At 39.7% G+C, this 12,989-nt stretch overlaps 1 protein-coding gene across 2 annotated transcripts in view; it reads left to right on the top strand.

Annotated features, from left to right (window-relative positions):
* Positions 1-12,989, top strand: part of SHROOM2 (shroom family member 2) — a 132,439-nt gene that overhangs the window by 74,163 nt on the left and 45,287 nt on the right. The window contains exons 3-4 of one of the 2 annotated variants that reach the window (XM_074907381.1): positions 8,875-8,979; positions 11,175-11,306. In XM_074907381.1, coding sequence (XP_074763482.1) covers positions 8,875-8,979; positions 11,175-11,306 — 237 coding nt within the window. The remainder of the gene's footprint in view (positions 1-8,874; positions 8,980-11,174; positions 11,307-12,989) is intronic. The other variant, XM_074907390.1, reaches the window with a different exon arrangement.

Genomic DNA, 12,989 nt, shown 5'->3' with positions numbered 1-12,989 from the left:
ATGATTGTGCAACTATAACCACTTCAAGCCTCGGGCTTCCAACATGTTAAGGCAGCTGAGATTTTATGCCCAAATTATGAGCTCTGTAATGTGCCAAAACTCTTAATGTCTGTTTTAATCTGAAAATACTTGTTATGACAATAAAAATCTTTTTTAAAAAGTGCTGTATATCACAGTGTTTTACAGTTGCATAGCTATCTCCAAATGTCCCATTCAGTTGAAGCACTATAAATCCTTACAAACACTTGTATTCGTAGTCCAGAAGGGGGTCCTTCAGAAGAGGAGGTTTTCTTGGTTTTTTCTGCCCTTTAGTTTTTTTTTATGGAGCAGTTTTTCCTTTCAAATCTCTGTCCTTCTGAGACCAAGATTCCTCAAGGGAAAGTTTCTGCATAAAAAGCTTATTCAGTTCTTTATTAGTGTGGAAAATATTGTAATTTTTTTCTATAGTATTGCACTCATCTTTTGTCTCAGTTATGATTAAGATGGAATAAATAGGTTCTGGATGTTGTATGACACAGCCAGTATTTGGAAGATTACTTGAGAATCTCAAGTGTTGTGAGAATAGGCTGAGAAGCAATATTTGAATATTTAACAAGCGAAAGTTCTTGAATAGATGAGCAAAACTGCCTCATATGGGCCTGTTGAGTTGGTTCTACTTCTTATTCCAGTGTTTTTCTGGTGGAAAAGGACTATATCATTGGTAATGGGGACCTGTGGTGGTCTTATATTTCTTTCATTAAGTACCATTCCTGCAGTGCATCTACTTTAGCCGTTCCTTTTTGTGAACAATTTTACCTCATAATGTATCATTGAGGTTGCATTATCCTGTGCATGTCTATGCCACTGCTACCAGCACAGTTTCAACAGAGGTTTAGAAAAGGCTATTGGGTGGGAAGCCTAAATTGGGCCACAAGTTGGTCCTTCTGTATGAATTCCCTTACTGATCCTGTTGGCTGGTGGTATTTTCAGTATTCCTTCTCTTAGGTCTTGCTAAACCCACAGAATCACAGAATCAACTAGGTTGGAAAGGACCTTGAAGATCATCTAGTCCAACCATTAATCTAGCACTTCTGCTGTATTTGAAAAAAATGTGATATGGCACTTGAAAAGGTTTCAGAAAGTGGGGAATACAGGATCTGACTGTTGCTCTGATGTAGAAATAGTTGAAGGGTTGAGTTAGAAAACTGATGCAGAAATTCAAGAAACACAAAACTGACTTGTCCCTGGTAGGGCACTGCTGGTCTTGTAATGTCAGGACATCCATAACTCTTTTTTAGTGTTGTGCTGATCTCAGTATTACAGCTTCAGACTGGACCAGAGAGGATACTAATCATTCCCTGAAGAAAACAGAACCTGTGTGTGGCCAGTTCTAGACTGGGAGTAAGATGGTTCATTACTATGAGTTGGTAGTGCTGCATCCTCTACGTATTAACATAGCTTCTGTGTTTCAGAAGTTGAATAAATAATTGCCATCTTAAGGAAGGACAGGTACTGGATTTAATTTTAATGTATGGAAATTTATAGGTATGGTATTGTGAATCCAGAGGTGTTGAGAGCAAGAATTTTACAGAGCTTGGAATACTGCTTAAATTTAAGGTCTACAGGCTGGAGAAAGCTCAGTTGCCAGTGTAGGGTATGACAGGAGTAAATTGGGGTTGGATCTGAGAGAATCAGATTTCTTTTTGAGAGGAGTGTTTTGTTTGGTGATCTTGTCTATGTACTTCTGAAATGTCCTGTGGATTCTGATGGAACAAAAGGCTGATCCTTGTCCTCCCATGTTTTCTTCATGTTGAAGCTCAGTCAGTACATACATACACACATGGTTTGGGGTTATATATTATTTTGATTTTGAAGGCAGTTTATCTAAACCATTAAATAATTCTTAGCAGCCATGGACAGAGCTCTTAAATCTGGTATAATTAACTAGCCTGATGCGCTGGATTTAATACATATTCAGTGTTTTCCTACATGTTTTAACTTGATTATTAAGTGACTACAGCACCATCTTCCATCATCGCTACGTTCCTTCTGTTGCTACAGTAGATCCACAAAAAAGCCTGTCTGCCTGCCAATGTAAAGGCAGGGGTGGGAGAAGACTGTGTAGGAAGGAACTGGCCTGCAAAGGGAATGCAAGCTTGCCATGTTCTTTGAGAGGGGAAGGTGGGAATAGTCAACCCCAAACAAGTATGAGATGGGGGCTGGGGAGGCGGTGTCTGCTCTCCAGGAGGAATCATGCTGGTGACTCCATCCAGGGAGATGGCTGAGCTGAGCAAGGAGCTGCTCGTGCAGAAGGTGAGGATATGAAAACTTGTTGCAAGGAGCTTCTGTAATTGCTAGGGATTAGGAATTGGATGGACTGCTGTTAGATCAGGCTTGTGCATTGCTTTATGGTGATTCAGTTGTTAACAGCTTTCCTTAATTAAGACACAGTTTTTGACAACTATAATTTGTTTTCAATACATTTTAAACAGAAAGGATAATAGTTTACTATTTGATAAGTTAGAGGGATTCACAGAGTTGTTTAGGAGCCCAATTTTCATTTAGTTTGTTCTGCTCATCAAAAGCATTTGAACTTTAAAGAGTTGAGCAATGCTAGGGCAGTCATAGATTTGTTTTCGGATGACAAGGCTGCTAATGACCTTCTTCTTTGCCTGTAAATTTTATATTTTTAATTTCTACACATGGGTTTCAGTATTGCTTGAGACTGCCAACTGTTCTCTCTCTCAGCTGTTCATCTTCTGCAGCTTGTGTGTCTGTGCATGCTATGCGTAGAGTTTTGGATGTCTGGCTTTTTTTGCCTGCGTCTGATCCAGCTGTCACCAGACAAGGGGATGTGGGCAGCAGGGCTCAGCTGTCTTGAGGTTAGAGAAGAGTTTTTCATATACCGAACTGATTAGTTTTCGTCATGGGTTCATCCTATTCCAGTAAAGTATGTCACAGGGGATTTTCCCAAAAGAATAGATGCTAATTATGCAAGGAGAGGTGGTTCCAACAAACAGATGGGGAGTGTGCTGCTGTTAATGGCGAGAAGCAGAGCCTTGAAACAAACTCTGGTATGGCTTGGGTGTTGTCAGTAGTAATTTGAATTTGTATATGTCAGCCCTCCTTTGTTTATTTGGGAAAACAGTGCACAGCTGGCAAACTAACAGTAATGCTGTTGATGACTTCTGATACTCAGAGCATCACCTTTAAATTCACTTGCCTAGGCTATTGAGCTGGCACAGTAGGTTTTTTTAATCTCATATAAGCAGCATTTGATCAATTATGATGTGAAAGCACTTCCATTTAATCTTCAGTAGATACCTGATAGAACAATCTTCAATAAATTTTCAGTCCAAATGAAGTTCCATTCAGGTATTCTTTTGTGTTCAGGGAGTAAGTGTGAAAGAGAGGACATGGTGTGTGTTGTTTTTACAAAGCTCACTGTAGACCTGCAGATGTGAAAGGCATTACCTCAAAATACTTACCATGATATTTACCAGTAGTTTTTCAGGTTTATTGCTCACCATGAACATGCATTTTACACATTTTAAGTTTAATCTCTATAAAAGTGAGGGTGTGATGTCTCCACACAGTTCACTTAAAATTTCCAGTCCTGATACTTCTGCCTCAGCAAGGAAGGCCTCTTGTTTGTTGGCTTTTGAGAGGCATTTATGCAGTCACTGTGTGGCTCACCCAGACAAAGCCTAAATTATCCCTCTTAGAAAAGGACATTTAAGGCTCTCATGGATAGATGGTGTGAATGCTGGCATAGAGTGTACTTTAGAAAAAGCATTTAAATTGTTGCTGTCTAGCCTTAGGGCAGTGGGAAGTTGGGGCATCCAAGGCAGAATCTGAGTGAAAGGCAGTAGGACAACCTTACAAAAAGGAAACAAAAAGATTCAGGCTGTGATGCTCTAGAAAGAAGCAGGTAGGTGAATTCAGAACTAACTGTGAATCAGGTTTTAGTAGGGCTTCAGTATATTGGAAAGACCAAAAGTGAGAAGTTGTGGGCATATTTTGAATTTTGAAAAGCCTAAAAAGTGAATTGCATGTGTGTATGTATATATGTATATGTACATATAATATGTATATATACTTATACACATATATGTGTAGATATATATGTGTGTGTATATATATAACTTTTTAAATCATCCATATTGGTTATGAACGACAGATAGTGAAAGTTTATTTCAAAATATATTGTGTGAGTTTTTTTAATTGAGGGGGGATCCTTTAATATATAATTGTTACGTGAAAATTTTCAGGGGGCTTTCTGGGTTTTTCTTTGTTCTCATACTCTTTAGCACATACATACCACCTCCGTTCCTTTCTCCATTTTCAAAGCAACGAGGAGGAAATAAAGTGGAATAGTAACTGTGTTCAGGAAAAGTGTTCAATCTCAAGTTTTGGACACTTCATCCTCCTTTTAATAACACTTTTACCCATTTCTTGGTTTTCTGTTACATCCAAAGATAGACAGGTATGTTGGGAGGCAGGACTGAAAATGACAAGGGGAAAGGAAGAGGGGTTTGTATTGCACTTAAGCTAAAGCTTCTTTATGGAATTGATAACAACTGTTTGACCTAGGTTTAGGATAGCTTCTGGATGTATTGAACTACTGAGTATGACACAAGAAGCTATTCACATTCCTCTTATAATTTTGCTGCTGGACCTTAGTCTTTTGACGAATTTTAGACACTTCATTCCTATATTACCCTGGCAGATAGATCTTCCAGTGGTGACTCATGTAACATGAAGTAATTTGGATTCTACAAATATACCTGCCTGAGTGAACACCTAAAGTCTTTGTGGAGAGCAATGACTCCTTCAGTACTCTATAGAAAGAAATGTTGTTTGTCTGTTTGGAGGGAGGGTAAGAAAAAAGACGGACGATATTTTGACCACGTCAGTGCTCATTCCAGAGAAAATATTCAACTTGTTCAGATAGCAATTTTATCTTCTTTTCTTTTTAGAAAAAGAAGTCATCCTGTTATAATTATGAGCTCCCAGGTTAGGCAGTTGGGTGAGGTCTTCACAAGCTGCAGGGAAAAATACATTGAATTATTTTTGGAGTAAAGAATGGTGACACTGTTAATTTCTGAACATTTGAGGCCCCTGTGGGTGTCTGCAGCTTCATGGTGGTCTTCAGCCTCCTTTTTTTTCCCCCAAGGATTCAGAAGACTAAAAAAATCCAAATAATGATTTTCATAAATTGATTTAGTAGTTTATTTACAGTGGCTTTTTGCATACCCATTTAATTGCATTATATTGGTCTTCTACTGTATTTTAATTCATTGAACACAAGACTGGCGAATTGCAATTAAAAAAAAAAAAAAAAAAAGACATGTCTTGGAAAGACTTTTCTTCCCCCAGCACATACAGATTTATAAAAAATAAATTAATGAAGTGTTGGTATGTCTGGCCTAGTGTTATTTTAAAGGAGGTGAGGTGAGAAAGCTGGGAACTATGAAGTCATTTGGGATTTATAAGGGGACAAGCAAGGGCACCTGTGCTGTCACCTCAAATTCTTGAAGTTTTCTCTATGTGAACTAAAAAACAATGGATGAGTGGTGTGCAGAGGAGATCCGAAAGACCGAACTTCTCATTCAGTTCCAACTTGCATGGCTGGCATGCAGCAACACTGTAACTGGGCATCTTAATGATGTGCCAGAGGATTTTTTTTCTGTAGGACAAACAAGTGCAGCATGATCTTGTTTATTTGGCTTTGAAACAATCCGAGGGCACCTTGTGAGACATACTGTTCAGTACATGCAGTGTCTGAGCGTGCTTCTTGTTTGCAAATGCCAATAAATTGTCCATTTGATCTTTAAGCAGGTGTAGGTTTCCATTTTACCTCAGTGCTGCAGCCTGTCTGTATTTCCTTAGTGTTGCATCCTTGGTATGCAGGCAGGGCAGTCTGTTAGCCATTTACCTTACACTGGAATCAGCACAAATCCCTGGTTACACGCAAGGTTTAAAATAACTTGTAAGTAGTTTGGACCTCCTGCCGTGACTGAAAATGTGATCTTGGGCTATTTTAAAAACAAAGCGCTGGAGAAATGCTTTGCTTCACTGTTGGAAAACCTTGAGTTGCATCTTGGTGAATGGAGGGAGAGTAATTTTATTTTAGTAGCTGCTGCTCAGTTTAGCTGTGTTGACTGGTTCCCAAATTCTGGGGCTTTCAGGGAAGTTGTGCCTTGAAACAGGTGGACTATACTGTGAAACAGTGGTCTGTGGCTTTGTGAACAAAAATGTTCTGTAGAAGCCAAAGTAACTGAAAACTGAATCTATTTTGTTCAAGAATTTTTAATATAAATAATCGCTACAGCAGTTTTAAGTCAGAGAATTAGCACCGACAACGTGTAAACAGTTCTTTGTAGATACAGGTCAGTTCTGACTGAGGCTACTTCCCATCCATCCATCCATCCATCCATCCATCCATCCATCCTTTTAAATAAGAAAAATTGGGAACTCCTGTCTAAACCTGGGGTTTATTTCTGGGCGCAGCTGATGCAGATGAACAGTAGGAAGCCTTGGGTTTGCAAGGACTTGGTATCAAGTGCCCGCTTCTGGTTAGAGGTGCCGCAGGGAGCTGTGGCTGTGCAGGACTCCGCTGGTGATGGGAAGCCGTGCCGCGCAGCCGGCACCCGGAGAGCTGCCGCCGGTCACCGCACCTGAGAAATAAGAACAGGAGGAGGAAGAAGTCAGCCAGCGGGAGAGCTGAAGCTGAGCCGTACCGGGTTTTCAGGGCAGACAGACGCCGTCGCTGACAAGGGGCCTTGTGGTGGCGGGACGCGGCGCCGCCGGCAGGGGGCGCCGGCGTGGCGGGGCGCGGGCGGTGTCTGTCTGTCAGTCTGTCAGGCAGCGGGCAGCTCCGTGTCCCCGGGGACAGCTGAACCCCTCCTCGGGGCAGCTTCGGGCCGCCTTTGCCAGCGCAGGTGGAACCCGGCGGGGGTGGAGGAGGGGGTCTCGTTGTGAACTGGAAAGGAGTTCCCTTTCTCGCCCCCCCCCGCCGAGCTCAGCCATTTTGAACAATTATATAGATTTAACGGGAAAAGTAATTCTGCGGATCAGTAAATTTGGGGCAGCATGAGGACATGAAGTAACAAAAGATAGCCTTTAAAAAAGGAGGTGGCTGGGCAGCCCTGCATAAAATACTCCATTAGTATGACTGTTTATTTTCACATTTCCAAAGTTTTACCTGAAAAATCCCCATAGGAACTGTTCATTTTCTTGTTCTTGAGATGGGTCAGAGTGTCTTCATGTGGGTGTGTCCCCACTGCTGGTACTAAAAACACTCTTTTGAGCTAAAGAGAAGGAGCCAGTAACAAGATGAATGAGAGGGATGAAAAGCCAGTTTTCCGTTTCAGAAATGCTCTCAGAAATACAGCCTCTGTCATGCGTAGCTGCCGCTACTTGCAGTGAAAGATTTGCAGCCTTACGCTTGTATGTGAGCCAGCAGTCAAGCCTTGCGTCTTTTGTTGATTGAGCAGAGGGCTGGAACAAGACACTAATGGACAGATAACTCCTAGAAATTGCTTTTCACCTGGACAGAGGTCCCTGGAACTGCCTGTCCTCCTTTTGCTTTGGGACTCCAAATGCAAAAGCCTGTACGATAGGGTTGCAACAAGGCTACTCTTTGATAGATGAGAATAAAACCAATTTTGTTGAGAGGACGGGGGGGGACAGGGGAGGGAGGGGGGCAAAGGAATACACACCTCTGTTGTTGTATCCTGGAGAAATTAAGAACATGTGTGAAACAAAATAGCTTGTATTTATTGGTATTGTTCTTATATGCTGAGGTAGTTTGGTTACTTTATTCAATTTCCTGTCTACTTTTAATTTTTTAAGGTATTTATCTAACTTCCATTTTTGTTTACAGATAAATCTGCTTGTCCAGTTTAATTGTCTCTCTTGATCAAGGAAGTACATTTTTTTCTCTTTTTGTTTTTTTGGGGCAGGGGGTAAGGGTGTCCCCCATATTCAGTCAACCTCCACAGTATTGCTGCAGCAATCTAAAACAGTATCTCTAAACTCTGTAGCCTCTGAAATTCAGAATGTCTTTCTTAATGACTCCCAAGCAGTAACTATAAAAGGACAGGTTTATTCTGAAAAACTGCATGGGAAAGGTTGTTTTATTGCTAAAGTATTTACACAAACATGTCATTGAGATGAATGACATTGAATGCTTATAGTCAGTATAGATTGTTTTTTTTCCCTTTGTATCGTGTCTTCAAAGCTTATCAGCATTTTTCTTCCAGCAGCTTCTGTAAAAGCACTGGTAGAAAGACACTCTCAGTGAAATGCTTTTATTAATGCTTCCATTAATGCTAGAGGTTTTCTGGGTTGTAGGTTCAGATGATCTCATTCTGTCACTCAGAATTAATACAGAGGTATTACGTTAGAATATAAATTCTCAGCTTCCAGCATCTTTAGTTGCCTGAAAAATATTCCTGTTTTGAGTCTTGTAGTATTTCCTTTCCAGTCCTTCTACCCATTTGTGCTGAGTTTTGAAATCAATATTCACTCTGTGCTTCATTTATTAGAAAAAAGTGTTTCTTGAAGTGCAAGACAGAGTAAATGTAATTATATGATAAGAATCGAGCAGAAAGCATTGTTGACTAGGCACAGTAAATTGATTTTTAGTCATGTTGTGGACTTCAGCAAAAGCAGTTGTCTACATGATTCCACCTTCTAGGTATTCCACCAGTATTTTTAGGCTGTTCAGACCATTAGGTCAAAACTCCCCCAAAACCCCTCAAAAAAAAAAAAAAAAAAAAGTGAGTCCACAAATATAAAAAATGAAACAACTTTTAAGTTCTTGTCCACTTGACTTGCCTCATGTCGTAACTCAATCCAGTCTGTTCCTCCCCTTGCTTGGCTGCTAAGGAAGATGAAAGTGGTGGTGGATATTGTAGCACAGAAAATGCCGTCTGAAAATGATGTTCATGTAGCGAGACACTATCTTATGAAGATCTTGAGGAGTTCCATGAGGTATGGTACTGATGTTACAAATGCATCCCTTCTGTTCCTTCACACTGATTGGATTCCTCCTACCATTTACCATGCCCATAGCAAACTGTTGCAGAAGCCCTCTTCCCAACCTTCGTTTCCTTGTGCTCCAAACGTTACTTGTGTTGTGCTAGTTTTCTAGTCTTGTGTTTATTTAGTGGTGCATCATAGAAAAGTAATTGTCTCATAATAGATAAACCTTTTTTGCTGAATTGATGCCGAGGAGGTCTATTGAATTTGCCAAATAGGTATTTGTGGTTTACTAAGCAGGTATCAGTACCGCTGAAGGTAAGCTGTGGGGGGAAAAAAACCCTTCCATGTTCTGTGCAGCTGAACAGCGGACCCAATTTTTTCCATACCTGGACACAGGCTTGGAGCCCTTGGAGTACCCAAGGACTGTCTGGAGCCCATCATTACATGGCCGAGCAGAATCGTTTGCACTTGTTTGCACTGAGAGTATTAGGGCTTGTCCACTCTCTCTCTGAATTTCATATCCTACCAAGAAAGAAGAACATAGTGATGCTCAGCTTAACTGTTTTCTCTTTTGTCATGCTGGGAAGACTAGGCCTTTGTTTATGGAAACAATTACTTCTTTCTTTAGTGACAGTAATGATGCTGCACTTCTTAGTGAAATTACAGTGTCCCTGTAGAATTATTATTCACCTTCTCCTCTGCATGTAGAGTTTGGAAAGGCAATTGATCACTGAACTCATGAGATCTTCCCGAATGTACTGCAAAAAGCCATGTACTCAAATTTGACCTGTTTTGAAGATACTAGGTTTATAATGAGGTTTAGTTTTGTTCTCTGAATCCACTCACTGGCTGATAACCCAGATTTATAAAAAGGGGGAATGAGGAAAATAAAAAAGTAGAACAGCCTTAGAGTTCAAGTTGAAAACAGGGAACACTTTCTCAGCTTAACAAATGGCTTTTGTAACTTAGACAAATTGTTTAACCTTGCATTAATAAACTTCATAAATACGTAAGTGCAGTAAAAAACCCTCAAGAGCTAAGGTCCTATAAGCCTTTGTTTCAGACTGTGACTTCGTAGGATGGGATTTGTCTCACCCTATACACCGTCTAAATTTTAAATTACACTTCCTCCAGGATGAGCCAAAGAGAAGAGCAGGATGAATTACCTTCAAGTAGTTCCTGCTTCATTCCTGGGCCACTGAGAGAGTCTAGACAAATGGCCCATGCTTGTCATCTGCTCACTGAAACAGAATTAGCTGAATTCGACCCAGAAGGCTTATTAATATTGGAGAAAAAAGAATGAACTTATTTCATGAGTGCAAAAAGGTGTTACAAAGTCCTTGGAAGGAAGTGCAAGCTGTTGTTACTAATTCCTGAACAGAAGGAAGGGGCAGAAGAGTGTAGAGCAGTTTTGCAGAAAGGTTTGCAAGGTACAAAGCTCTAACAACTCGTACTTCTTAGCAGGGATCTCTTCCCTTACATGAGCATGTACATTTGGAGCTGATATCCAAGTAGATATCTGGGGACTTAGATGAAATGCTGAACTATTTTTGTGGTATGTTCTTTAAAAAAACAAACAACCCCAGACAAACAAAAAACCTCTGCATACCTGGGGTGCCAAACATTTCAAGAGCTAAAGCAAAACTTGGCTGGAGTTATAATTTTTAGTCGTATCACTCTTACTAACTTGTATGAAACAACATATGTGGCTTTATTCATTCCTGTCCTTACTGTCATTAACTCGTTTCTTCCCACCTCCTCCCATAAGCACATACCTGCAGTAAAACCTTGCCAAAGCCCTGCTGTACTGTTGTCATGTTGTAAAAGAGTCATAAGTCTCAGTATTAGCTTTAACTGTTAACATGCTGGTTATGTGTCAGGTACTTTGAAATTCATTTGCCTGTCTCTGCCCCTCATAAAAACCACTCCATCCCCAAAATAAATAAAAGGTAAAAAAAAAAACAAACCACCCAAGCACAGACCTTGGAGAGTATGGACGTTTCACTGCATCTCGAGCATTTTAAAGGAATGCTGGTGTCTTTTCAAAACTGTCATGCGTGTAGAAAGTTGTCTCGTTTGCTGTCATTTAAAGTTGTTACGTCTGTGTCCTATTTGCCTACTGCCCTGGTAGATTTTTTTTGCTGCCTGTCACCTTACTGAACTGTTTGCATTAAACTAATGCACTCTACCTCTCTTGTTTTCAGAAGAAATGACCTAGCCTGCAGGCCTCACTCTTGGCACGCAACCAAATTTACAGAAAGTCAACCTGAGACAGCCACGTCACACCTTTCATCGTCCAATGCCTGCTCTTCCTGGCACTCACGCTATCATGCAAGGTGAGTCTCTGCTTAAGTTACAGGCATTAAGCTCCAACAGCAAGACAATAATAATGTAGGTCATGTCGTTGAGTGTTTTTTAAAACCACAAATGCAGAATCGTGTTATACATCTTTAGTATTGTCTGTCCTTTCAATGCTTGAAGGGGGAGCATGGGAAGTTTGACATATGGATGAGTGGATTTCAGAAACAGTATTTGATATGTGCGTGTGATTGAAAGGTAAGAAACTAGCTTTAAAGGCAGTCAAAAGGTTATGTTTCTTGCTCTGCATGTCCTTTCAGTATCCACTGTCCTAAACCTAATTTATAAGCAAAAGGAACCATCAAAATCAACATACTTAAAGTGAAGTAGTAAAGGGGGAAGAAATTGAAAGATACTGTTTCAGACTATTAAAAAGCCTTTTCCTAAAGGGAGAATGAAGAATGTTTTACTATTGAAATTTAAGGTGTTACTGGTTTTATAAGTTGAACTGTCTTTCTGTAATCTGATCTTCCCTACAACTGTGCTCTTGCTTGTGTAGAGAGGTAATAAGACCAATGATTTTCAGTCCCTGTTTAAAGCACCTTAATATTTGTTAAGTCTTGTTCAGCTCTAGGGGAGAAAGGCTGGCGCCCATGCAGTTTTAGTTGTGAAACTTTAAACTTTTAGGTAATACCCGTTTGTGTCTGGTTACAGGTTCTTTTTGTTTCCTGTTTATAGGTGACATTTTCAGGAGGTTTTTTTTGTTTTGGATTGTGTGGGTTTTTTTCTTTTGTTGCTTTTTTCTTCTCAGTTCCCATTGGGCCATAGTTACACTGAGCTTTAAAGAAAATGAGTCTGGTACACAATCCCAGTTTGGAAAGTAGGCTTGTGTTTTCTCTACTCACTGCTGTACATTCTCCATCATTACTTCTTAAAACAGAAGAACATTCATACTTTTAAGATTTTATTTTATTTTTCATGTCATTTTTGCAATTGTTTTTACATAGTTTGTTTTCTTTAGAAGCTCCCTACTGTTTTTAAGATAACTTTTTTATCTGCCCTTGAATAAAATATGAATGTTAACATTTAGACAGAAAAGTTTTTTAAATGCCTTTTGTAATACTTCATTAGCAGAAGTTTCTAGCACATGACATTTCTCAAATTATAATTTCTCGATTATAATTGCTGCTGGTTTACACTGATTTAGAGGGTTTTTATTTAAATTTCATGTAGATGAGCTGAATTAGATTTATAGATTTGAGGACAGTAAAAGTACAAGGGTACATAGAAACAAAATTCAGAAATTTCTGAAAACTTTATAGAGTTCCTGGCTGCAATGCTCACTCAAGAATATTTCTACTTCTAGTCTACTGAGTCTTCTGACTGAGCTGTAAATCAGTATTCGCTTCCGGTTCTTGCTGATAGTTGTCCTTGTACCTTGTGAAAGTAAAATACTACAAGTTACATGTCTCAGTGTGATTTGATAGGAGCTGGACAAATCACAATATTTTTAAAAGAAAAAAAAAATTAATTTGGTTCAAGGCCAGTTTGAAATAAGCTTTAGGCAGGAAATAGAGAAATCCTTTTCCCCTGCATATCAGGAATAGCAGCAACTGCTGGTGGACATCAATATTGGTAAAAAAGCCCAATTCTGCTTTCTCAGATGCTGATGAAAGATTTAGTGGCTTTAGCACTGTCTAATACCAGGGTTCACAGGGCAC

Source organism: Athene noctua, chromosome 1 (genome assembly GCF_965140245.1).
Source record: "Athene noctua chromosome 1, bAthNoc1.hap1.1, whole genome shotgun sequence".
In the NCBI taxonomy this organism is placed as follows: domain Eukaryota; kingdom Metazoa; phylum Chordata; class Aves; order Strigiformes; family Strigidae; genus Athene; species Athene noctua.
The sequence above is the reverse complement of the archived record's forward strand: the minus strand, read 5'-3'. Positions and strand labels throughout refer to the sequence as shown.